The sequence below is a fragment of the Aythya ferina genome (genome assembly GCF_964211825.1).
Source record: "Aythya ferina genome assembly, chromosome: 35".
NCBI lineage: Eukaryota > Metazoa > Chordata > Aves > Anseriformes > Anatidae > Aythya > Aythya ferina.
The window spans coordinates 95,930-118,497 of record NC_140332.1 but is presented as its reverse complement, the minus strand read 5'-3'; the positions used below and the strand labels follow the sequence as shown (position 1 = coordinate 118,497).

The following is a 22,568-nucleotide window of genomic DNA, read 5'->3' as shown; positions in this document are numbered from 1 at the left end:
GGGGCACCCAGACCCCCCACCCATTTTTGGCCGGGGGGGGCCGTGCCTCAGTTTCCCTCCCCCCCCCCCCCCCAGGGCTCAGCGGCACCGGGCGGCGGCGGCACCGGGAGAAGGCTCCGGGACCCCCCCCGCCAGGGACCCCCCCGGGACCCCCCCCAGGACCCCCCCAGGGACCCCCCCCAGCTCCGGTCCCCGCTCCCCGGAGCCCCCCCCCCACGTTACCGGGACCCCCCCCCCTTTATTGACGCCCCCCCCCAGACACCCGGGATCCCCCCCCGGGACCCCCCCCAGCCATGGCTGAAGCGGACGCGGAGGACGATGTCCAGTTCCTGCGCACGGTGAGTTACTGGGAGGGACTGGGAGGGACTGGGGAGACTGGGAGGGGGGCCGTGGGGGGGGCTGGGAGTGACTGGGATGGGACTGGGAGGGATTGGGATGGGACTGGGAGGGACTGGGATGGGACTGGGAGGGATTGGATGGGACTGGGAGGGACTGGGATGATACTGGGGGCACTGGGATAGGACTGGGAGGGACTGGGATGGGACTGGGAGGGACTGGATCATACTGGGAGGCACTGGGATACTGGGGGCACTGGGATGATACTGGGGGCACTGGATAGGACTGGGAGGCACTGGGATCATACTGGAAGGCACTGGGATGATACTGGGGGCACTGGGAAGGCTTTGGGGGGGGGGAACTGGGGCTGGGGGGGCGCTGGGGGGGGGCAAGGTGGTGTTGGGGGGACTGGGTTGGGACTGGGGATACTGGGAGGCACTGGGACGGGACTGGGAAGCACTGGGATGGCACTGGGATGAAACTGGGAGCACTGGGAAGGACTGGGAGCCCCCCCCCGCCCCCCCCCATTGCCGGCCCCCGGCCCCCACCTGTCGTGGCCCAAAAAAAGCACCCGGGGGGGGGGAGGGGAGGGGGGGGGGCAGCTGCTGGGGGGGGGCGAAACCAGAGCCGGGGGGGGGCGGGGAGCCAAAAATACCCCCCCGGGGGGGGGAGGGGCGGGGGGGGGCGGCCCAGTTCGTCCCCGTGTCCCAAATCCTCCCGGTTTGGCCTCAAAATGGGCCTGGGGGGGGAGGGGGGGTTATTAACAGCCCCCCCCCCCCCATGGGAGCAGCCTGGGTGGAAATGGGGGGGGGGAGGGGGTTTGGGGGGGGGGGGGGCTGATTGACCCCCCCCCGTGTCAGGTGCCCCCCCCCCTCCCCCCCCCCCGCTGGGACCCGGGGTGACCCCGGCGGCATCCCAAAAATCCGCGCCCCCCCGGCCCCCCCCCACGAGTGATGGGAGCAGGTGGGCGGGGGGGGGGCACAAGGGGGGGGGCAGAAGGGGCTGGGGGGGCAGCATTTTTGGTGGGGGTTTCTCCCATTTTTGGGGGGCTCCTTGTTTGAGGTCTCATTTTCGGGGTCTCCCCTTTTTTTTGGGGGGGGTCCCCTTTTGGGGTCCCCTTTTGGGGGGTCTCTCACTTTGGGGGTGTCCCCCCCTTTTTGGGGGGGGTCCCTCTCCTTTTGGGGTCCCTGCCTTTGGGGTCCTTCCTTCTGGGGGTGTCCCCCCTTTTTGGTGACCCCCCCATAATTTTGGGGTGCCCCCCCCCAGGAGGACGAGGTGGTGCTGCAGCCCACGAGCCCCCTGCCCCATGACCTCTCACCTCCTATCCCCATTATTCTGTGATATCCCCATTATTTTGGGGTTTCCCCATTATTTTGGGGTGTCCCCATAATTTTGGGTTTCTCCCCATAATTTTGGGGTGTCCCCATTTTTGGGGTGCCCCCCCCATTTCGGTGCCCCCCCAGGAGGACGAGGTGGTGCTGCAGCCCATGAGCCCCCTGCCCCATGACCTCTGACCTCGTGTCCCCATTTTTGTGATATCCCCATTTTTGGGGTTTCCCCATTATTTTGGGTTCCCCCCCATTTTTGGGGTGCCCCCCCCCTAATTTTGGGGTGCCCCCCCCCCAGGAGGACGAGGTGGTGCTGCAGCCCAGGAGCCCCCTGCCCCGTGACCTCTCACCATGACCTCTGACCTCATGTCCCCATTATTTTGGGGTTTCCCCATAATTTTGGGGTGCCCCCATTATTTTGGGGTGCCCCCCCCATTTCGGTGCCCCCCCAGGAGGACGAGGTGGTGCTGCAGACCATGAGCCCCCTGCCCCATGACCTCTCACCTCCTATCCCCATTATTTTGGGGTTTCCCCATTATTTTGGGGTTTCCCCATAATTTTGGGTTCCCTCCCATTTTTGGGGTGCCCCCCCTAATTTTGGGGTGCCCCCCCCCCAGGAGGACGAGGTGGTGCTGCAGCCCAGGAGCCCCCTGCCCCATGACCTCTGACCTCGTGTCCCTATTATTTTGGGGTGTCCCATTATTTTGTGATGTCCCCATAATTTTGGGGTGTCCCCATTTTTGGGGTTGCCCCCCCCCAATTTCGGTGCCCCCCCAGGAGGACGAGGTGGTGCTGCAGACCACCAGCTCGCTGCCCTCGGAGCAGCTCAAGCTGTGCCTGGCGGCCGAGGGCTTCGGCAACCGCCTCTGCTTCCTCGAGCCCACCTCCAACGCGCAGGTGGGGGGGGGGCACCGGGACCCCCCCGGCATGGGGACCCCATGGGGGGGCTGGGGGGGCGGGGACCCCATAAGGGGTATGGGGATGGGGGTCCTGGGGAGCTGCTTCTGCTTCCTGGAGAACACCTCTAATGGGGAGGGGGGGGTATTGGGGGGGCTGGGGGGGGCTGGGGGGGCTGGGGGGGGGGCATGGGGACCCCATGGGGGGGGTTGGGGGGGTGGGGACCCCATAAGGGCCACTGGGATGTGGGGAGCCCTGGGGGGGCGGGGGGGCTTGGGGGACCCCATGGGGGGGTGTAGGGACCCCTGGGAGCATGGGGGGGGGGGCTGGGGACACGGGGACCCCCCCCAGTTTGGGGACACCCCATAGATTGGGCACGGGACCCCCCCCCCCCAACCAGGGGATGGACCCCAAATATCACCTGGTGGTGGTGGGGGGGGTCACCCTGTACCCCAAAACGTGGGGACCCCAAATGTCACGGAACGGGGGGGACCCCAAATATCACCGGGGGGGGGACACCCCAAAATATCACTTGGGGGGGTCCATGGGGGCCCCCCCAAAAAACATGGGAACCCCAACGTCACCAGAAGGGGGGCGCCCAACACCCCTCAACGGGGGGGTCCCTCGGGTGACCCCTGGTGACCCCATGACCCCTGATGACCCCAATGACCCCTGGTGACCCCTGATGACCCCGGGTGACCCCGGTGACCCCGTGCCCCCCCCCAGAACGTGCCCCCCGACCTGGCCGTCTGCTGCTTCGTGCTGGAGCAGTCGCTGTCGGTGCGGGCGCTGCAGGAGATGCTGGCCAACAGCGCCGAGACGGGCGCCGAGGTGGGTGGGGGGCACCCATGGGTGGGGGGGGGGTCCTGGGAGGGTCCTGGGGGGGTCCTGGGGGGGTCCTGGGGGGTCCTGGCGGTCCCTGCCCCCGTGACGCCTCTCTTTTCTCTCCCCCCCCCCCCTTGCCCACCCCAGGGGGTCGATCTGGACAAGTGGGTAGGTGGCACCGTGGTGCTGTGACCCCCCCCCCCTTCTGCCCCCCCCCCCCCCCCCCGGTGTCCTTCGGCCTCCTCCTCCTCCTCCTCCTCCGCATGGATCCCGGGGGGGCCCCCCCTGCGCCCCCCCATCCTAAAAAAAATCCCCCCCCCCCCCAAAATGATCCGATCCCGGAACCCTGAGCCCCCCCCCGTGTGGATCCCGGATGCAGCCCCCCCCTCGCAGGGAGCCTTGCACGAGGGGTGTGCAAAGCAGGCGTGCAAGGCACGGGGGGGTTTGCACGAGGAGCGTGCGATGCACCAAGGTGTCTTGCACGAGGGGCGTGCAACGCGCAGGGTGTTGCACAAGAGAAGTGGGTGTGCAAAACACTGGGGGCGTTGCACGAGGGGCGTGCAAAGCACAGGGGGCGTTGCACAAGAGAAGTGGGTGTGCAAAGCACAGGGGGTGTTGCACAGGGAGTGTGCAATGCACACGGGGTGTTTAATGCACAAGGGACATTGCACAAGAGGCCCGGATGTGCAATGCACGGGGGTGTTGCACAAGAGAAGTGGGTGTGCAATGCACAAGAGGTGTGCATTGCACAAGGGGCGTGCATTGCACAGGGGATGATGCACAAAAGGTGTGGGTGTGCAATGCACAAGGGACGTGCAATACACAGGGGCCTTGCACGAGGGGTGTGCAACACACGAGGGGTGTGCAATGCACAAGAGGTGCAGGTGTGCAATGCACAATGGGCGTGCAATGCACAAGAGGTGTGCAATGCACAGGGGGTGTTGCACAAGAGGTGCAGGCGTGCAATGCACAATGGGTGTGCAATGCACGGGGGCCTTGCACGAGGGGTGTGCAACACCCAAGGGCCGTGCAATGCACAGAGCGCCTTGCACGAGGGCCGTGCGTTGCACGAGGGCCGTGCCGCTGACCGTGTGCCCCCCCCTTGTCCCCGTGTCCCCCTCCCCAAAGTCCTCGCAGGGCGGGGGGCACCGGACGCTGCTGTACGGCCACGCCATCCTGCTGCGGCACTCACACAGCGGCATGGTGAGGGGGGGCTGTGGGGCGGGGGGGGGCTTTATGGGGCCGGGGGGGGCCGGGGGGGGCCGGGGGGGTCCCTATGGGGCAGGAGGGGGGCTCTATGGGGTAAGAGGGAGGGGCTTATGGGGGTAAGGGGGGGCTTATGGGGGTAAGGGGAGGGCCCCTATGGGCTTGGGGGGGGGTCTTTATGGGGTAAGAGGGGGCTTATGGGGTAAGGGGGGGGCTCTATGGGTCTGTGGGGGGGCTATGGGGTCTGGTAGGGGGCTTTCTGGGGCCAGGGGGGTCCCTATGGTCCCTATGGGGTCGGGGGGATCCCTATGAGATTTGGGGCTCCCTAAGGGGCTGGGAGGGTCCCTAAGGGGTCGGGGGGGTCCCTAAGGGGTCGGGGGGGTCCCTAAGGGGTCGGGGGGGTCCCTATGGGGTCGGGGGGTCCCTATGGGGTCAGGCCGCCCCCTGACCCCGACCCCCCCAGTACCTGAGCTGCCTGACCACGTCGCGCTCCGTCACCGACAAGCTGGCCTTCGACGTGGGGCTGCAGGAGGACGCCGCGGGTATGGGGCCGGGGGGCTTTGGGGGGCCTGGGGGGGTTAAAGGGGGTCCTGGGGGGGTTAAGGGGGTCTCAGGGGGCTTTGGGGGCTCCTTGGGGGGGGTTAAAGGCTTATTTTGGGGGGTTGAGGGCTCCATGGGCTTGGTTAAAGGGGTTTTAGGGGGGTGTTAAGGGGGTCTCTATGGGGTTTGGGGGCCCCCAGGCCCTATATGGGGGCTGTGGGGGTCCCTATATGGGGGTTTTGGGGTCCCTATACATGGTTTTGGGGTCTCTATATGGGATTTGGCTGCCCCCAGGCCCTTTATGGGGATCTTGGGGTCCCTATGTGGGGTTTTGGGGTCCCTGTATGGGGGTCTCAGGGTCCCTATATGTGAGTTTTGGTGTCCCTATAAGGGTTTTGGGGTCCCTGTATGGGGTTTCGGGGTCCCTGTGGGGTCCGGCTGCCCCCAGGCCCCATATGGGGGTTTGGGGGCCCCGAGTTCCCGGCTCCACCCCCCCGTGCCAGGCGAGGCGTGCTGGTGGACCATGCACCCCGCGTCCAAGCAGCGCTCGGAGGGCGAGAAGGTTCGGGTGGGCGACGACCTCATCCTGGTCAGCGTCTCCTCCGAGCGCTACCTGGTGCGTGGGCAGGGGGGTGCAACGGGCGTGCAACGGGCGTGCAAGGCGTGCAAGGGGCGTGCGAGGGCTGGGGGTGTGCAGGGGGTGTGCAGGGGGTGTGCAAGGGGCGTGCAAGGGGCGTGCAAGGAGCATGCGAGGGGTGTGCAAGGGGTGTGCAAGGGCTGGGAGTGTGCAAGGGGTGTGCAAGGGGCGTGCAAGGGCTCTGGGTGTGCAGGGGGGCGTGTGAGGGGTGTGCAAGGGCTGGGGGCATGGTGAAAGGGGGGCGTGCAAGAGCTGTGGGGGGGGGGAGGGTCTCCCTGCGGGGGTCCCGGGGGATCCCCCTGAGTGGGGGGTCCCTGGGGGGTCCCCAGGGGGGTCTCCCTGTGAATGGGGGGGTCCTTGGGGGGTCTTCTCTGTTAGGGGGGTCTCCGGGGGGTCTCCCTGGGTGTGTGGGGTCCCTGGGGAGGGGTCTTCTTGGGGGGGGGGTCCCTAGGGGTTTCCCCTTGGGGGGGGTCTCCTTGTGGGTGGGGGTCTCCCTGTGAACAGGAGTCCCTGGGGGGGTCCCTGGGGATTCCCCTGGGGGGGGGTCTCCCCACTGACCCCCCCCTTTTTGCCCCCCCCCCAGCACCTCTCGACGGCCAGCGGGGAGCTGCAGGCGGACGCCTCCTTCATGCAGACGCTGTGGAACATGAACCCCATCTGCTCGGGCTCCGAGGAAGGTGGGCGCGGGCCCAGCACCCTTGGGTGCCCCCCTGGGTGGCTGTGGCCCCCCCCAGCACCCCAAAATCTCTCCGTGTCCCCCCCCCAGGCTACGTGACGGGCGGCCACGTCCTGCGCCTCTTCCACGGCCACATGGACGAGTGCCTCAGCCCCTCGGCGCCGGAGCCGGGCGGAGAGCTCAGGTTTTTTTTTTTGGGGGGGGTGGAACCCGAATTTTTTTTTTTGGGGGGGGGTTGAGGGGGTCCCCTGGGACCTCCCCCCTCCCCCTCACCCCCCCGGCCTGTGGTTGTCCCCGCAGCAGCGTGGTTAATTACGAGGGGGGGGCCGTCTGCACCCACGCCCGCTCCCTGTGGCGCCTGGAGCCGCTGCGCATCAGGTGGGGGGGGGGGGTCGTGGCCCCCCTGTGTGTCCCCCACCCCCCCCAGTGTCCCCTCCGTGTCCCCCTGTCCCTGGGCTGTGTGCCCCGTGTCCCTATTGTCCCCATTGTCCCCATGTCCCATCCCTGTCTCCCCATGACCCCTAATGACCCCCTATGACCCCCCCAGTGTCCCCATGACCCCCCAATGACCCCAATGTCCCCCCATGACCCCCATGTCCCCAGTGTCCCTGTGTCCCCCTGTGACCCAAACGACCCCCTATGTCCCCCCATGACTCCAATGACCCCTGATGTCCCCATGACCCCAATGACCCCCTATGACCCCAATGACCCCACTGACCCCCCCATGACCCCCCCAGCTGGAGCGGCAGCCACCTGCACTGTGGGCAGCCGTTCCATCCCCATGACCCCAATGACCCCAATGACCCCTGATGTCCCCATGACCCCCCATGACCCAATGACACCTGATGTCCCCATGACCCCACTGACCCCCCCGTGCCCCCCCAGCTGGAGCGGCAGCCACCTGCACTGGGGGCAGCTGTTCCATCCCCATGTCCCCAATGTCCCTGTGTCCCCCCATGACCCCAGTGACCCCCCATGACCCCAATGACCCCCTATGACCCCAATGACCCCCCATGACCCCAGTGACCCCCCATGACCCCAATGTCCCCCCCAGCTGGAGCGGCAGCCACCTGCGCTGGGGGCAGCTGTTCCATCCCCATGTCCCCAATGTCCCTGTGTCCCCCCATGACCCCAGTGACCCCCCATGACCCCAATGACCCCCTATGACCCCAATGACCCCCCATGACCCCAGTGACCCCCCATGACCCCAATGTCCCCCCCAGCTGGAGCGGCAGCCACCTGCGCTGGGGGCAGCCATTCCATCCCCATGTCCCCAGTGTCCCTGTGTCCCCCCATGACCCCAGTGACCCCCCATGACCCCAGTGACCCCACTGACCCCCCCATGTCCCCCCCAGCTGGAGCGGCAGCCACCTGCACTGGGGGCAGCCATTCCATCCCAATGTCCCTATGTCCCCCGATGTCCCCATGACCCTAATGACCTCCCATGACCCCAATGACCCCAGTGACCCCCCATGACCCCATAATGTCCCCCCCAGCTGGAGCGGCAGCCACCTGCGCTGGGGGCAGCCGTTCCGGGTGCGTCACGTCACCACCGGGCGCTACCTGGCGCTGACGGAGGAGCGCGGCCTGGCCATGGTGGAGGCGGCCGCCGCCAGCACCCGCGCCTCCGCCTTCTGCTTCCGGGCATCCAAGGTGCGCGGGGGGGTCCCGTCCCCAGGGGTCTCGTCCCCAGAGGGTCTCATCCTGGGGGTCTCATCCCCAGCGGGTCCTGTCCTGAGGGCCCCATCCCAAGGGGTCCTGTCCCCAGGGGTCTCATCCCTTGGGGGTCCCGTCTTCAGGGGTCCCATCCCAGGGGGATCCTGTCCTGGGGGTCCCGTCCTGGGGGTCTCATCCCTAGGGAATCTCATCCTCGGGGGTCTCGTCCTGGGGGTCTCATCCTGGGCGTCCCATCCTGGGGGTCTTGTCCCAGGGGATCTCGTCCTGGGGGGGCCCATCCCAGAAGATCTCATCCCCAGGGGTCCCATCCTGGGGGTCTCGTCCCAGGGCATCTCATCCTGGGGGTCCTGTCCCCAGGGGTCCCGTCCCCAGGGGGTCCTGTCCTGGGGGTCCCGTCCCCAGGGGTCCCATCCTGGGGGTCTCATCCCTTGGGGGTCCCATCCCTGGGGGTCCTGTCCTGGGGAGTCCCTATATGGCCCTATATGGACCTGTGCCCTAACCCATAGGCCCCATGGTGTCCCTGTCCCTATATAACCCCCCCCAATGCATCCCATGGGGGTCCCTGTCCCTATACCCCCCCTCCCCACTCATCCCATTGGGGTCCCCGCTCCCCACGCTGCTCCCCATTGGGGTCCCCTCCATTGGGGTCCGTCCCCACCCCCCTCACCCTGACGCCCCCCCCCTTGCAGGAGAAGCTGGAGGCGGGGGCCAAGCGGGACGTGGAGGGGATGGGCCCCCCCGAGATCAAGTACGGGGAGTCGCTGTGCTTCGTGCAGCACGCCGCCTCGGGGCTCTGGCTCACCTACGCCGCCGCCGACACCAAGGCGATGCGGCTCGGGCTGCTCAAGAGGAAGGTGGGGGCCGGGGGGGGGATTTGGGGGTCCCTGGGGGGCTTTGGGGGAGGATTTGAGGGGCTCAAGGGGGGATTTGGGGGGCTTTGGGGGGTCCCTGGGGGGCTTTGGGGGGATTTGGGGGGGGCAAGGGGGGATTTTGGGGGTCCCTGGGGGGCTTTGGGGGGCTTTGGGGGGGCTTTGGGGGGTCCCTGGGGGGCTTTGGGGGGATTTGAGGGGGGATTTGAGGGGGTCAAGGGGGGATTTTGGGGGTCCCTGGGGGGCTTTGGGGGGGGATTTGAGGGGGTCAAGGGGGGATTTGGGGTGTCTCTGGGGAGCTTTGGGGGGATTTGGGGGGTCCCTGGGGGGCTTTGGGGGAGGATTTGAGGGGCTCAAGGGGGGATTTGGGGGGCTTTGGGGGGTCCCTGGGGGGCTTTGGGGGGATTTGGGGGGGGCAAGGGGGGATTTTGGGGGTCCCTGGGGGGCTTTGGGGGGCTTTGGGGGGGCTTTGGGGGGTCCCTGGGGGGCTTTGGGGGGATTTGAGGGGGGATTTGAGGGGGTCAAGGGGGGATTTTGGGGGTCCCTGGGGGGCTTTGGGGGGGGATTTGAGGGGGTCAAGGGGGGATTTGGGGTGTCTCTGGGGAGCTTTGGGGGGATTTGGGGGGTCCCTGGGGGGCTTTGGGGGATTCCCTGGGGGGCTTTGGGTGGGATTTGGGGGGCTTTGGGGTGTCTCTGTGGGGGCTTTGGGGGGGTCTTTGGTGGTGTCACTGGGGGGGGGTCTGGGTGGGATTTGGGGCACCCCTGGGGTCACTTTGGGGGCGTCATTGGAGCAGATTTGGGGGCATCCATCGCTGGGGGTCTCTGGGCTGTCTCTGGGGGTGTCGTGGGGAGGCTGCCGGGGGTCTCGGGGGTCCCGCTGACCCCCCCTGTCCCCCCCCTGCCCCCCCCCAGGCCATCCTGCACCAGGAGGGGCACATGGACGATGCCCTGACCCTGTCCCGCTCCCAGCGCCAGGAGTCGCAGGCGGCCAGGATGATCTACAGCACCGCCGGGCTCTACGGGGTCTTCATACGGTGGGGGGGGGACAAGGGGGGGTATGGGGTCGGGAGGGGCGAGATTTGGGGAAAAAAGGGCGAGATTTGGGGAAAAAAGGGGGGAATTTGTGGTCAGGAGGGGCAAGATTTGGGGGAAAAGGGGGTATTTGGGGAGAAAGGGGGGTTGTGGGGAGAAGGGGGGGGGTTGGGGTCGGGAGGAGTGAGATTCGGGGGGAAAAGGGGGGATTTGGGGGGAAAACGGGGGTATGGGGTCAGGAGGGGGGGGAAAGGGGGAGAACTAGGGTCAGGAGGAGCGAGATTTGGGGGGAAAGGGGTAAAATTTTGGGACAGAAGTGATGAGATTTGGGGACAGAAGGTGCAAGATTTAGGGTCAGGAGGGATGAAATTTGGGGTCAGAAAGGGGCTGCGGGATTTGGGGCCAGAAGGGACAAAATTTGGGGCCAGAAGGGTGAGATTTGGGGACAGCAGGGGCAGAATCTGGGGTCAAAAGGGGCAAGATTTGGGGTCAGGAGGGGCTGCGGGATTTGGGGTCAGGAGGGACAAGATTTGGGGTCAGAAGGCACAAATCTCGGTGTCGGAGACCCTCTGCGCCTTTTTTCCCGTGTCTGACCCCCCCGTGTGTGCCCCCCCCCCAGGGGCCTGGACAGCCTGAGCGGGAAGGGCCGGGGGGGCTCCGGGGGGGCGCTGCCGATCGGGGCGGTGATCCTGAGCCTGCGGGACCTCATCGGGTACTTCCAGCACCCCCCGGCCGAGCTGCGGCACGAGGAGCGCCAGGGCCGCCTGCGAGCCCTGCGCAGCCGCCAGAACCTCTTCCAGGAGGAGGTGGGGGGCCGGGGGGGCTTTTTGGGGTCCATGGGGGTCTTCTGGGGGGTCTATGGGAGTCCCTGGGGGGCTTTAGGGGGGTTCCTGGGGGGCTTTTGGGGGCTTTTGGGGGTCCCTGGGGGGCTTTTGAGGGGCTTCTGGGGGGTCTCCGGGGGCTTTTGGGGGGCTTCTGGGGGTCTCTGGGGGATCCCTGGGGGGCTTTTGGGGTCCCTGGAGGTCCCTGGGGGGCTTTTGAGGGGTTTCTGGGGGTCTCAGGGGGCTTTTAAGGGTCCCTGGAGGGCTTTATGGGGTCCCTGGAGGGGTTTTGGGGGTCTCTGGGGGGCTTTGGGGGGGCTTCTGGGGGTCCCTGGGGGGCTTTGGGGGTCCCTGGGGGGCTTTGGGGGTTCCTGAGGTCCCTGGAGGGCTTCTGGGGGTGCCTGGGGGGGTTCTGGGGGTCCCTGGGGGGCTTTTGAGGGGCTTTGGGGGGCTTTTGGGGTCCCTGGGGGCCTTCTAGGGCTGGGAGGGGCACTTACAGGGTTGGGGGGATGTGGGGATGCTTATAGGGCCGGGGGCTGTATATAGGGCCGGGGGGTGCTTATAGGGCCGGGGGGGCACTAATGGGTCCGGGGGGGCACTAATGGGTCCGGGGGGGCTGTAATGGGTCCGGGGGCTCCCCAGGGCATGATCCGCCTGGTGCTGACGTGCATCGACCGCCTGAGCGAGTACAGCACGGCCGCGCACTTCGCCGAGCTGGCCGGGGACGAGGCCGCGGCCTCCTGGAAGGAGATCGTCAACCTGCTCTATGAGCTGCTGGGTGCGGGGGGGGCGGGGGGGGGGTCGGGGGGGGCGTGGGGGGGTCGTGGGGGGGTCATAGGGGGTCGTGGGGGGGTCGTGGGGGGGTCATAGGGGGTCGTGGGGGGGATATAGGGGGGTTGGAGGGGTCATGGGGGGGTCATAGGGGGGTACAGGGGGGTCATGGGGGGATTGGGGGGGTCGTGGGGGGGTTGGAGGGGGTCATGGGGGGTCATGGGGGGGACATAGGGGCGTTGGGGGGGGTCATGGGGGGGTCATAGGGGGGTACAGGGGGCTCATGGGGGGGTTGGGGGGGTCGTGGGGGTCGTGGGGGGGTCATGGGGGGTCATGGGGGGTCATGGGGGGGATATAGGGGCGTTGGGGGGGGTCGTGGGGAGGTCATAGGGGGGTAATGGGGGGTTCATGGGGGGGAAGGGGGGTTGTGGGGGGGCTGGAGGGGGTCATGGGGGGTATGGGGGGGTTGGGGGGGGTCGTGTGGGGGTCATGGGGGGGTCCTGGGGGGTGTGCTTGGGGTATGGGGGGGTCGTGGGGGGTACCTAGGAGGGGTGGGGGGGGCATGGGGGGGTATTGGGGGCATGAAAGGGTTATGGGGTGAAATGGGGTCAGCGTGGGGTTCCCTGGGGGGGCTCTGACCCCCCGTGCCCCCCCCCAGCCTCGCTGATCCGGGGGAACCGCTCCAACTGCGCCCTGTTCTCCACCAACCTGGACTGGCTGGTCAGCAAGCTGGACCGCCTCGAGGCCTCCTCGGGTGCGTGGGACCCCCAAAAGGGGCCGGGACCCCCCCCAAAAAGGGGCTGGGGACCCCCCTATGGGGCCAGGACCCCACTATGGGGCCAAGACTCCCCTATGGGGCTGGGGACCCTCCCACGGGGAACAGGACCCCCCTATGGGGCTGGGGACCCCCCTATGGGGCTGGGGACCCTCCCACGGGGAACAGGACCCCCCTATGGGGCCGGGGACCCCCCTATGGGACTGGGGACCCCCCCGTGGTGCTGAGCCCCCCCCCCATCCCCGCAGGCATCCTGGAGGTGCTGTACTGCGTGCTGATCGAGAGCCCCGAGGTGCTGAACATCATCCAGGAGAACCACATCAAGTCCATCATCTCCCTGCTCGACAAGCACGGCCGCAACCACAAGGTCGGGGGCACGCGCGTGTGCAAGGCCACACACGCGTGTGCAAGGCCGTGAGTGTGCAAGGCCAGGAGTGTGCAAGGCCAGGAGTGTGCAAAGCCAGGCGTGTGCACGGAGATCACACGTGCATGCAAGGTCATGCTCATGCAAGGTCACATACACGAGTGTGCAAGGTCACACGTGGGTGTGCAAGCTCACAGATGCATGTGTGTGGAGGCCATGTGTACAGGCCAGGTCACACTCGTGCAAGGTCACACATGACTGTGCAAGCTCACACGTGATTGTGCAAGCTCACACGTGGTTGTGCAAGGTCACACGTGCGTGTGCAAGGAGGCCACATGTACAAGTCAGGTCACACTTGTGCAAGGCCACCCGTGATTGTGCAAGGCCACCCGTGATTGTGCAAGCTCACGCGTGATTGTGCAATGCCACATGTGACTGTGCGTGCTCAGCCGTGACTGTGCGTGCTCACACGCGTGTGCCCCCCCCAGGTGCTGGACGTGCTGTGCTCGCTGTGCGTGTGCAACGCGGTGGCCGTGCGCTCCAACCAGAACCTCATCACCGAGAACCTGCTGCCCCGGCGCGACCTGCTGCTGCAGACTGGGCTGGTCAACTACGTCACCAGGTGGGGGCCGGGGGGGGCCTGGGGGGGTCCTGGGGGGATTGGGAGGGTCCTGGGGGGGTCCTGGGGGGCTTGGGGGGGTCCTGGGGGGCTTGGGAGGGTCTTGGGGGGTGCTTGGGGGGCTTGGAGGGCTTGGGGTGGTCCTGGGGGGCTTGGGGAGGGTCCTGGGGGGGTCCTGGGGAGCTTGGGGGGGTCCTGGGGGGCTTCTTGGGGGTCCTGGGGGGCTTGGGAGGGTTTGGGAGGGGTTCCTGGGGGGTCTTAGGGGGGTTTGGAGGGTCCTGGGTGGGGCTTGGGGGGGGTTCTTGGGGTCTTGGGGGGGTTACAGGGGGGGCTTGGGGATCTGGGGGGGGTCTTGGTGGTCCTGGGGGGGGGTTGGAGGGTCTCGGGGTACTCCTGGGGGGTCTCGGAGTCCTCCTGAGGGGTCTTGGGGCTCCTCCTGGGGGTCTCGGGGCTCCTCCTGGGGGGTCTTGTGGTGCCACTGGGGGTCTCAGGATGCTCCTGGGGTCTCGGGGTGCTCCTGGGGTCTCGGGGTGCTCCTGGGGTCTCAGGGTGCTCCTGGGGTCTCGGGGTGCTCCCGGGGTCTCGGGGTGCTCCTGGTGGTCTCGGGGCGCCCCCTGACCCCGCGCCCGTCCCCGCAGCGTGCGCCCCAACATCTTCCTGGGCACGCACGCGGGCTCGACGCAGTTCCCGCGCTGGTATTTCGAGGTGCTGGTGGAGGAGGCGCTGCCGTTCGCCACGGCCCAGGCCACCCACCTGCGCGTGGGCTGGGCCATGGCGGGGGGCTACAGCCCCTACCCGGGGGGCGGCGAGGGCTGGGGGGGCAACGGCGCCGGCGACGACCTCTACTCCTTCGCCTTCGACGGCCTCCACCTCTGGGCAGGTACCCGGCCTCCTCCTCCTCTTCCTCATCTTCCTCCTCTTCCTCCTCATCTTCCTCCTCCTCCTCCTTCTCCTCCATCCTCATCTTCATCCTCCTCATTCCTCCTTTGGCCTCCATCCTCCTCCTCTGTCCTCCTCCTCCTCCTCCATCCTCCCTCTTTCTCCATCTTCATCCTCTGTCCTCCGTCCTCCTTCCTCTTCCTCGTCTTCCTCCTCGTCCTCCTCCTCCATCCTTTGTCCTTCTCCTTCATCCTCTTCCTCCACCCTCCATCCTCCTCGTCCTTCATCCTCCTCCTCCATCCTTCATCTTCCTCGTCCTCCTCGTTCATCCTTCATCCTCCATCCTCCTCCTCCTTGTCCTTCCTCCTCATCCTCCTCCTCCGTCCTTTGTCCCCCTCCTCCATCTTCCTCCATCCTCGTCCTTCATCCTCCATTGTCTTCCTCCATCCTCCTCCTCCTCCATCCTCCCTCCTCATCTTCCTCCTCCTCCTCCTCCTCCATCCTTTGTCCTCCTTTGTCCTCCATTCTCCATCCTCCTCCTCCTTCATCCTCCATCCTCTTCCTCCATCCTCCTCCTCCTTTGTCCCCCACCCTCTTCATCCTCCATCCTCCTCCTCCTCCATCCTCCACCCTCCTCCTCCTTCCTCCCCCACCCTCCTCATCCTCCCCCGATTATTTTTTTCCCCTCCCAGGGGGGGTGGCGCGCGCGGTGGCGTCCCCCCAGCAGCACTTGCTGTCGGGGGGGGACGTGGTGAGCTGCTGCCTGGACCTGGGGGTGCCCAGCATCTCCTTCCGCCTCAACGGCTGCCCCGTGCAGGGCATGTTCGAGAACTTCAACCTCGACGCCCTCTTCTTCCCCGTCGTCAGCTTCTCGGCCGGCGTCAAGTGAGGGGCCGGGGGGGGCATATGGGGGTGCTGTGGGGCTGGGGATGCTTTGCAAGGGATGCTATGGGGCTGGAGATGATGCATAGGGGATGCTATGGGGCTGGGGATGGTGTATAGGGGTGATGTGGGGCTGGGGATGGTGCCTGGAGGCTGCAATGGGGCAGCTATGGGGCTGGGGATGCTGCATGGGGGTGATGTGGGGCTGGGGATGGGACATGGGGGATGCTATGGGGCTGGGGATGGTGTATAGGGGATGCTATGGGGCTGGGGATGGTGTATAGGGGATGTTATGGGGCTGCTATGGGGCTGGGGATGCTTTATAAGGGACGCTATGGGGCTAGGGAGGATGCTATGGGGCTGCTGTGGGGCTGGGGGTGTCACACTGGGGCTATTTAATCCTGGGGGGGGGGAGGGGGGATTCCCATGGGACCACCCAGTTTGCACCCACCCCCTTTGCACCCTGGGGGGGGCTTTGGGGCAAACACCCCCAGGGCGGGGGGGGGGTTACCCCAGGGGGGGATCCCACAGCGGGGTCACGACCCCCGCCCCATATCCCTTCTCCCCCCTTGCCCCCAGGCTGCGGTTCCTGCTGGGGGGTCGCCACGGGGCCTTCCAGTTCCTGCCCCCCCCCGGGTACTCGCCCTGCGCCGAGGCGCTGCTGCCCCGCGAGCGGCTGCGCCTGGAGCCCATCAAGGCCTACGGGGGGCAGGGGCCCGGCGCCCGCTGCCTCCTGGGGCCCACCCAGGCCCTGCCCCACACGGCCTTCACCCCCTGCCCCGTGGACACCATGCAGGTTGGGGGGGGGGGGTGATGGGGGGGGGTGGGGGGGTGTGTGGGGGGGTGTGTGGGGGGGTGTAGGGGGGGAGTGGGGGGCGAGGGGGGGTGGTGGGGAGGGAGGGGGGGAAATGGGGAGGGGGGCTGGGGGGGCTTGGGGAGGGTGTTGGGGGGCTTGGGGATAAGATTTGGGGGCTGGGGGGCTTGGGGATAGGGTTTGGGGGCTGGGGGGCTTGGGGACGCTCAGGGGATGGGGTTGGGTGTGGGGGGGTTTGGGGTCAGGGGCTCGGGGTCACTTGGGGTCACTTGGGGTCACTCGGGGTCACTTGGGGGTGGGATTTGGGTGCTGGGGGGGGCTTCGGGCACCATTGCATGGAGAGGCTTTGGGGTGCTCAGCTGGGGCAGGAGAGGGGAGGGGGCTTTGTCACTGTCCCCCCCCCATACCCGAGGGTGTTTTTGGGGTCCCTATGACCATTGCCCCCCCCCCCCAGATCGTGCTGCCCCCCCACCTGGAGCGCATCCGTGAGAAGCTGGCCGAGAACATCCACGAGCTCTGGGCCCTCACCCGCATCGAGCAGGGCTGGACCTACGGCCCCGTGAGCGCCCCCCCCAAAAAGAACCAACACCCTAAACCCCCCCCCAACCCCTTTTAACCCCCCCCCGGTGTCCCCCCCCCAGGTCCGTGACGACAACCAGCGCCTGCACCCCTGCCTGCTCGACTTCCACAGCCTCCCCGAGCCCGAGCGCAACTACAACCTGCAGATGTCCGGGGAGACCCTCAAGTGAGGGGGGGTCCTAGGGGCTGGGGGGGGGCAGGGATTATATTTTGGGGTCCCCCCCCGCTGATATTTGGGTTTATCCCCCCCCCAGGACGCTGCTGGCGCTGGGCTGCCACGTGGGCATGGCGGACGAGAAGGCGGAGGAGAACCTGAGGAAGATCAAACTGCCCAAGACGTAGGGGCGCTGGGGGGGGGGTCCCCAAATTGGGGGGGGCCCAATGGGGTCTTTAATTAGGGGGGGGACCCCTTTGGGGTATGGGAGGGGTCCTTGGTGGGGTCTCCAAACTGGGGGGGTCCCTGTTTGGGTTCCCATTTTGGGGGGTCTTTGGTGGGGTCTCGTTTTGGGGGGGTCCCCATTCGGGGTCTCATTTTGGGGTATCCCCATTTGGGGTCTCATTTTGGGAGGTCCCCATTTGGGGTCCCCAACTGGGGGGGGGTCCAATTTGGGTTCCCATTTCAGAGGGGTTCCCTGGCAGGATCTCCAACTGGGAGGGGGTCCCATTTGGGGTCCCATTTTGGGGTGTCCTTGGCGGGGTCTAATTTTTGGGGGTATCCCCATTTGGGTGTCCCGTCCGTGCCCCCCCCCCTAAAGGTACGTGATGTCCAACGGGTACAAGCCGGCGCCCCTGGACCTGGCGCACGTGCGGCTGACGCCGGCGCAGCTGACGCTGGTCGATCGCCTGGCCGAGAACGCGCACAACGTGTGGGCGCGCGACCGCGTGCAGCAGGGCTGGACCTACAGCATCGTGCAGGTGGGGGCCCCACAAAGCCCCCCAAAACCCCCCCCGAGCCCCCCGACCCACAGCCGTGTCCCCCCGGTGACCCCACGGTGACCCCACGGTGTCCCCACGGTGACCCCGTGCCCCCGGTGTCCGCCGCCGTCTCCCCGTGCGCACGGCGGCGGTGGCCCCGATTGCCCCGGCATCGCTGCGCCCGTGGTGGTGTTCCCAGTGTTCCCAGTATTCCCAGTGTCCCTATGTGTGTTCCCAGTGTCCCCATGTCCCAGTGTCCCCATGGTGCTGTCCCCATTGTCCCCCTGTCCCTTTCCCCGTGGAAGCGGTGTCCCCGGTGTCCCCATGCTCACCGCATCCCTGGCGCTGCAGTGGTGATGTCCCCGTACCCGCAGCAGCAGTGTCCCCATGTCCCCGTGTCCCCATACCCATAGCAGTGGTGTCCCCATGTCCCCATACCTCTTTCAGCAGTGTCCCCATGTCCCCGTGTCCCTATACCCATGGCAGCAGTGTCCCCATGTCCCCATACCTCTTTCAGCAGTGTCCCCATGTCCCCGTGTCCCTATACCCATGGCAGCAGTGTCCCCATGTCCCCATACCTCTTTCAGCAGTGTCCCCATGTCCCCGTGTCCCTATACCCATGGCAGCAGTGTCCCCATGTCCTCACACCCCGTGTCCCCACACCCCATGTCCCCGTGTCCCCATACCCATAACAGCGGTGTCCCCATACCCCTGTGTCCCCAGTACCTCCAGCAGTGGTGTCCCCATGTCCTCGTGTCCCCATACCCACAGCAGCAGTGTCCCCATGTCCTCATACCCCATGTCCCCACACCCCATGTCCCTGTGTCCCCATACCCATAGCAGCAGTGTCCCCATGTCCCCACACCCCATGTCCCACTGTCCCCATGTCCTGGTGTCCCCATACCTTTATCAGCAGTGTCCCCATGTCCCCGTGTCCCCACACCCCCCGCCCCGTGCCCCCCGCCGCAGGACATCAAGAACAAGCGCAACCCGCGGCTGGTGCCCTACAACCTGCTGGACGAGCGCACCAAGAAGACCAACAGGGACAGCCTCTGCGAGGCCGTGCGCACCCTCATCGGCTACGGGTACAACATCGAGCCCCCCGACCAGGAGAGCCGTGAGCACTGGGAGCACTGGGAGGGACTGGGAGGGGCTGGGGGCCCGAGAGCCTTCGGGAGCCACCCCCCCACCCCCCCGGGGGGGTGCTGACGCCCCTCTGCCCCCAGCCGCCCAGGGGGTGCCGCGGGGGCGCCCCGACAAGATGCGCATCTTCCGTGCCGAGCGCAGCTACGCGGTGCGCAGCGGGAAGTGGTACTTCGAGTTCGAGGCCGTCACCACCGGCGAGATGCGGGTGGGCTGGGCGCGGCCCCACGTGCGCCCCGACATCGAGCTGGGCGCTGACGAGATGGCCTACGTCTTCAACGGGCACCGAGTGAGACACCCCCTCTGACCCCTATCGCACCCTATCGCGCCTTGTCGCCCTCTATCGCATCCTATTGCTCTCTTATCGCCCCTTATTGCACCCCTATCGCCTCCTATCGCCCATTAGTGCTCCTCCAGCGCCCTCTATCGTCCACTATCGCATCCTATTGCTCCTCTACCGCCCCCTATCGCACTCCTGTTGTCTCCTATTGACCATTATGGCTCCTCTATCGCCCCCTATCGCCCTTTAATCCTCCCCTATCGCCCCTTATTCCTACTCTATGGCCCTCTATTGCCCCTTATTGCTCCTCTATTGCCCCATATCACCCCTTACTGCTCCCCTCTCGCCCCCTCTCGCCTACAGGCGCAGCGCTGGCACGTGGGCAGCGAGCCGTTCGGGCGGACGTGGCAGGCGGGCGACGTGGTGGGCTGCATGATCGACCTGGCCGAGAGCCACATCACCTTCACGCTCAACGGCGAGGTGCTCATCAGCGACGCCGGCTCCGAGGTGGCCTTCAAGGACTTCGAAGTGGGCGAGGGTGAGCGCCGCGTGATAACGGCCCCCCCACCCCTCCACCCTCATGTCATGATCCCCATATATCGCGACCTCCCCCAATACATCATAATCTCCCCCCATATATCGCAACGCCCCCTGTATATCGCGACCTCCCCCCCATATATCACAACACCCCTTGTATATCGTGACTCCCTACCCGTATATCGCGACTCCCCATGCATATATCACGACCTCCCCCTGTATATCGCAACTCCCTACCCATATATCGTGACATTCCCTGTATATCATGACCTCTCCCCAAATATCACAACCTCCCTCCCATATATCACGACTCCTTACCCATATATCGCGACTCCCCACCCATATATCGCGACTCCCCACCCATATATCGCGACTCCCCACCCATATATCGCGATGCCCCCTGTATATCACAACTCCCTACGCATATATCGCGACCTCCCCAGCCATATATCGCAACGTCCCCCCATATATCATGACCTCCCCCCCATATATCGCGACTCCCCACCCATATATCGCGATGCCCCCTGTATATCACGACGCCCCCTGTATATCGCGACGCCCCCTGTCTGTCGCGACGCCCCCCTCATGTCACGACGCCCCCAGGCTTCGTGCCGGTGTGCAGCCTGGGCCTGGAGCAGGTGGGGCGGCTGAACCTGGGCCAGGACGTGGGCAGCCTGCGCTTCTTCACCATCTGCGGGCTGCAGGAGGGCTTCGAGCCCTTCGCCATCAACACCAAGCGCCCGCTCACCCTCTGGTTCAGCAAGAGCCTCCCCCAGTTCGCCCCCGTGCCCCCCGACCACCCCCAGCTCGAGGTCAGCGCCCCCCCCCCGGGGTCAGGGAGGGGGTCGTGGGGGGGTGGGGGGTGGGGCCAGGGCACCCCGATACCTGCGGGGGGATGGGGGGGGTCCATAATGGGGTCCCCAATGCCTGGGGGGGTCCTTAGGTGGGGGGGTGCATGTCCCTATGGGGTCCCCAACACCTCTGGGACCCTTTGGGGTGCCCAACACCCCTAGCTCCCTATGGGGGGGGGGTGCCACCCACCCCCATGCCCCCCCCCCCACCCCTTGCCCGTGCCGTGACCCCGTGTCCCCATTTGTGGGGGGGGGGTCCCACAGGTGACGCGGATGGACGGGACAGTGGACGCCCCCCCTGCCTGCGGCTGTCCCGCCGTGCCCCCGGCCCCCCCGCCGCCCCCCCCGAGCTGCTGTTCCTGCGCCTCAGCCTCCGGTGCAATTCCACCCCCGCTTCCGCTGCCCCCCCGGCACCACCCCCCTGCCCCAAGCCCCCCCGAGCCCCCGGACGACGCCGGCCTCGAGCCCCTCTCCGAATTCGAGCGCCTCCGACGCTCGGCCGGCGCCCGACCCCCCGAGGGCGAAGGCGAGGGCGAGAAGCCCCCCGGGGGGGGTCCCCCAAACACCCCGGCCGCCCCCCCCCCGAGAACAACCCCGGGGGGAGAACGAGAAGGACGCGGCACCGAGAAGGGCAAGACCCGCAGGGGGTGAGTTTATGGGGGGGGGGACCCCATGGGTGCCCCCTTGGGGGTCCTGGGGGGCGGCGGGGTGCCCCAATACCCCCCCCCGTCCCCCCCCCCCAGGTTTCTGTTCAAGCAGGAAGACGCCATTCGGCGCCCCCCCGGCCGTGCCCACCGTCCCCCGCCTGGAGGAGGACGTGGTCCCCGACGAGCGCGACGACCCCGAGGTCATCATGAACACCACCACGGTACGGGGGCGGGCAACCCCCCCCCCCAAAAATCCCCCATGGACCCCCCATGGCCCCCAACCCTCCCTTCTGCCCCCCCCGCCCCCCTTTCCCATGTCCCCGAGGTCCCCATCCCATAGACCCTGTCCCCATGGTCCCCACCCCACCCCTTTAATCCCTGTCCCCATCCCTTCATCCATCCCTGTCCCCAAGGTCCCCATGGTCCCCATCCCTTCATCCCCATCCCTTCCTCCTTGTCCCCATGGTCCCTGTCCCCATAATCCCAGTGGTCCCCAACCCTGTCCCCATGGTCCCCGACCCTTTGTCCCATGGTCCCCCATCCCATCCCTTTGTCCCATCCCTTCGTCCCCATCCCATTGTCCCCGTCCCTTCCTCCCCATCCCCATCCCTTTGTCCCCATCCCTTTGTCCCCGTCCCTTTGTCCCCGTCCCTTCATCCTGTCCCATGGTCCCCATCCCATTGTCCCATCCCTTCCTCCCCGTCCATCCCTTTTCCCCCCGGGGTGCCCCCACCCCGCAGCCCCCCGCAGCCCCCCGTGTCCCGCAGTACTACTCGGTGCGGATCTTCGCGGGGCAGAGCCCTCGAGCGTCTGGGTGGGGTGGGTGACCCCCGCCTACCACCAGCACGACGCCGCCTTCGAGCTCTCGCGCGTGCGCACCGTCACCGTCACCATGTGGCGATGACAAGGGCAACGGTGCACGACAGGTGGGGGGCTGGGGGGGCTGGGGGGCTGGGGGGGCACCGGGGGCTTGGGGGGATGGGGACAGCAGGGGCTGGGGGTGCTGGGGGGGATATCAGGGGGCTGGGGACATGGGGACGCTGGGGAGATGGGGACGTTGGGGGGACACCAGGGGGGCTGGGGACGCTGGGGGGGACACCAAGGGGCTGGGGGGGCATCGGGGGGCTCAGGGATATGGGGACAGCAGGGGGGCTGGGGATGTTGGGGGGGACACCAGGGGGTTTGGGGACGTTGGGGGGGACACTAGGGGGATGGAGGATAAGGGGGGACATCGGGGGGCTGGGGACATGGGGATATTGGGAGGCTGGGGATGCAGGGGGCACCCCCTACCCTCCCCCCCCAAACACCCAAACTCCCCCCCAAATGCCCCCATTTTCCCCAGATTCCCCAAACACCCTAATTCCTCACCCTAACACCCCCAATCCCCCCCAAAATCCCCCCAGCCCCCCAACACCCTCTGTTCCCCTCCAACACCCCCAATTCCCCCAAATCCCCCTCCAACTCCCCCAATTCCCCCCCAACACCCCCAATTTCCCCCAACTCCCCCCAAACCCCCCAAATCCCCCCTAACTCCCCCCAATCCCCCCCAGCATCAAGCGCAGCAACTGCTACATGGTGTGGGGGGGGAGTTCGCCAGCCAGCACCCCCCCAGGCGCGCGTCAGCCACAGCGACCTGGTGATCGGGCTGCCTGCTCGACCCTGGCCACC

The 22,568-nt window shown here is 67.1% G+C and overlaps 1 protein-coding gene across 1 annotated transcript; it reads left to right on the top strand.

Moving 5' to 3' along the window:
- Positions 1-273: 273 nt before the first annotated feature.
- Positions 274-21,804, top strand: RYR1 (ryanodine receptor 1; the record flags this gene model as incomplete). Its single annotated transcript, XM_084502013.1, has 31 exons — positions 274-338; positions 2,442-2,561; positions 3,288-3,392; positions 4,515-4,589; positions 5,056-5,134; positions 5,636-5,748; positions 6,353-6,446; positions 6,536-6,629; positions 6,746-6,823; positions 7,942-8,098; positions 8,812-8,976; positions 9,904-10,025; positions 10,643-10,829; positions 11,487-11,622; positions 12,274-12,369; positions 12,639-12,757; positions 13,243-13,376; positions 14,012-14,253; positions 14,945-15,137; positions 15,714-15,930; positions 16,403-16,507; positions 16,590-16,693; positions 16,782-16,865; positions 17,283-17,442; positions 18,412-18,559; positions 18,669-18,874; positions 19,229-19,403; positions 20,006-20,214; positions 20,518-20,900; positions 21,013-21,121; positions 21,745-21,804. The coding sequence occupies exons 1-31, from the start codon at positions 294-296 to the stop codon at positions 21,802-21,804; spliced, it is 4,314 nt and encodes a 1,437-aa protein (XP_084358139.1). The 5' UTR covers positions 274-293.
- Between the last annotated feature and the right edge of the window lie 764 nt (positions 21,805-22,568).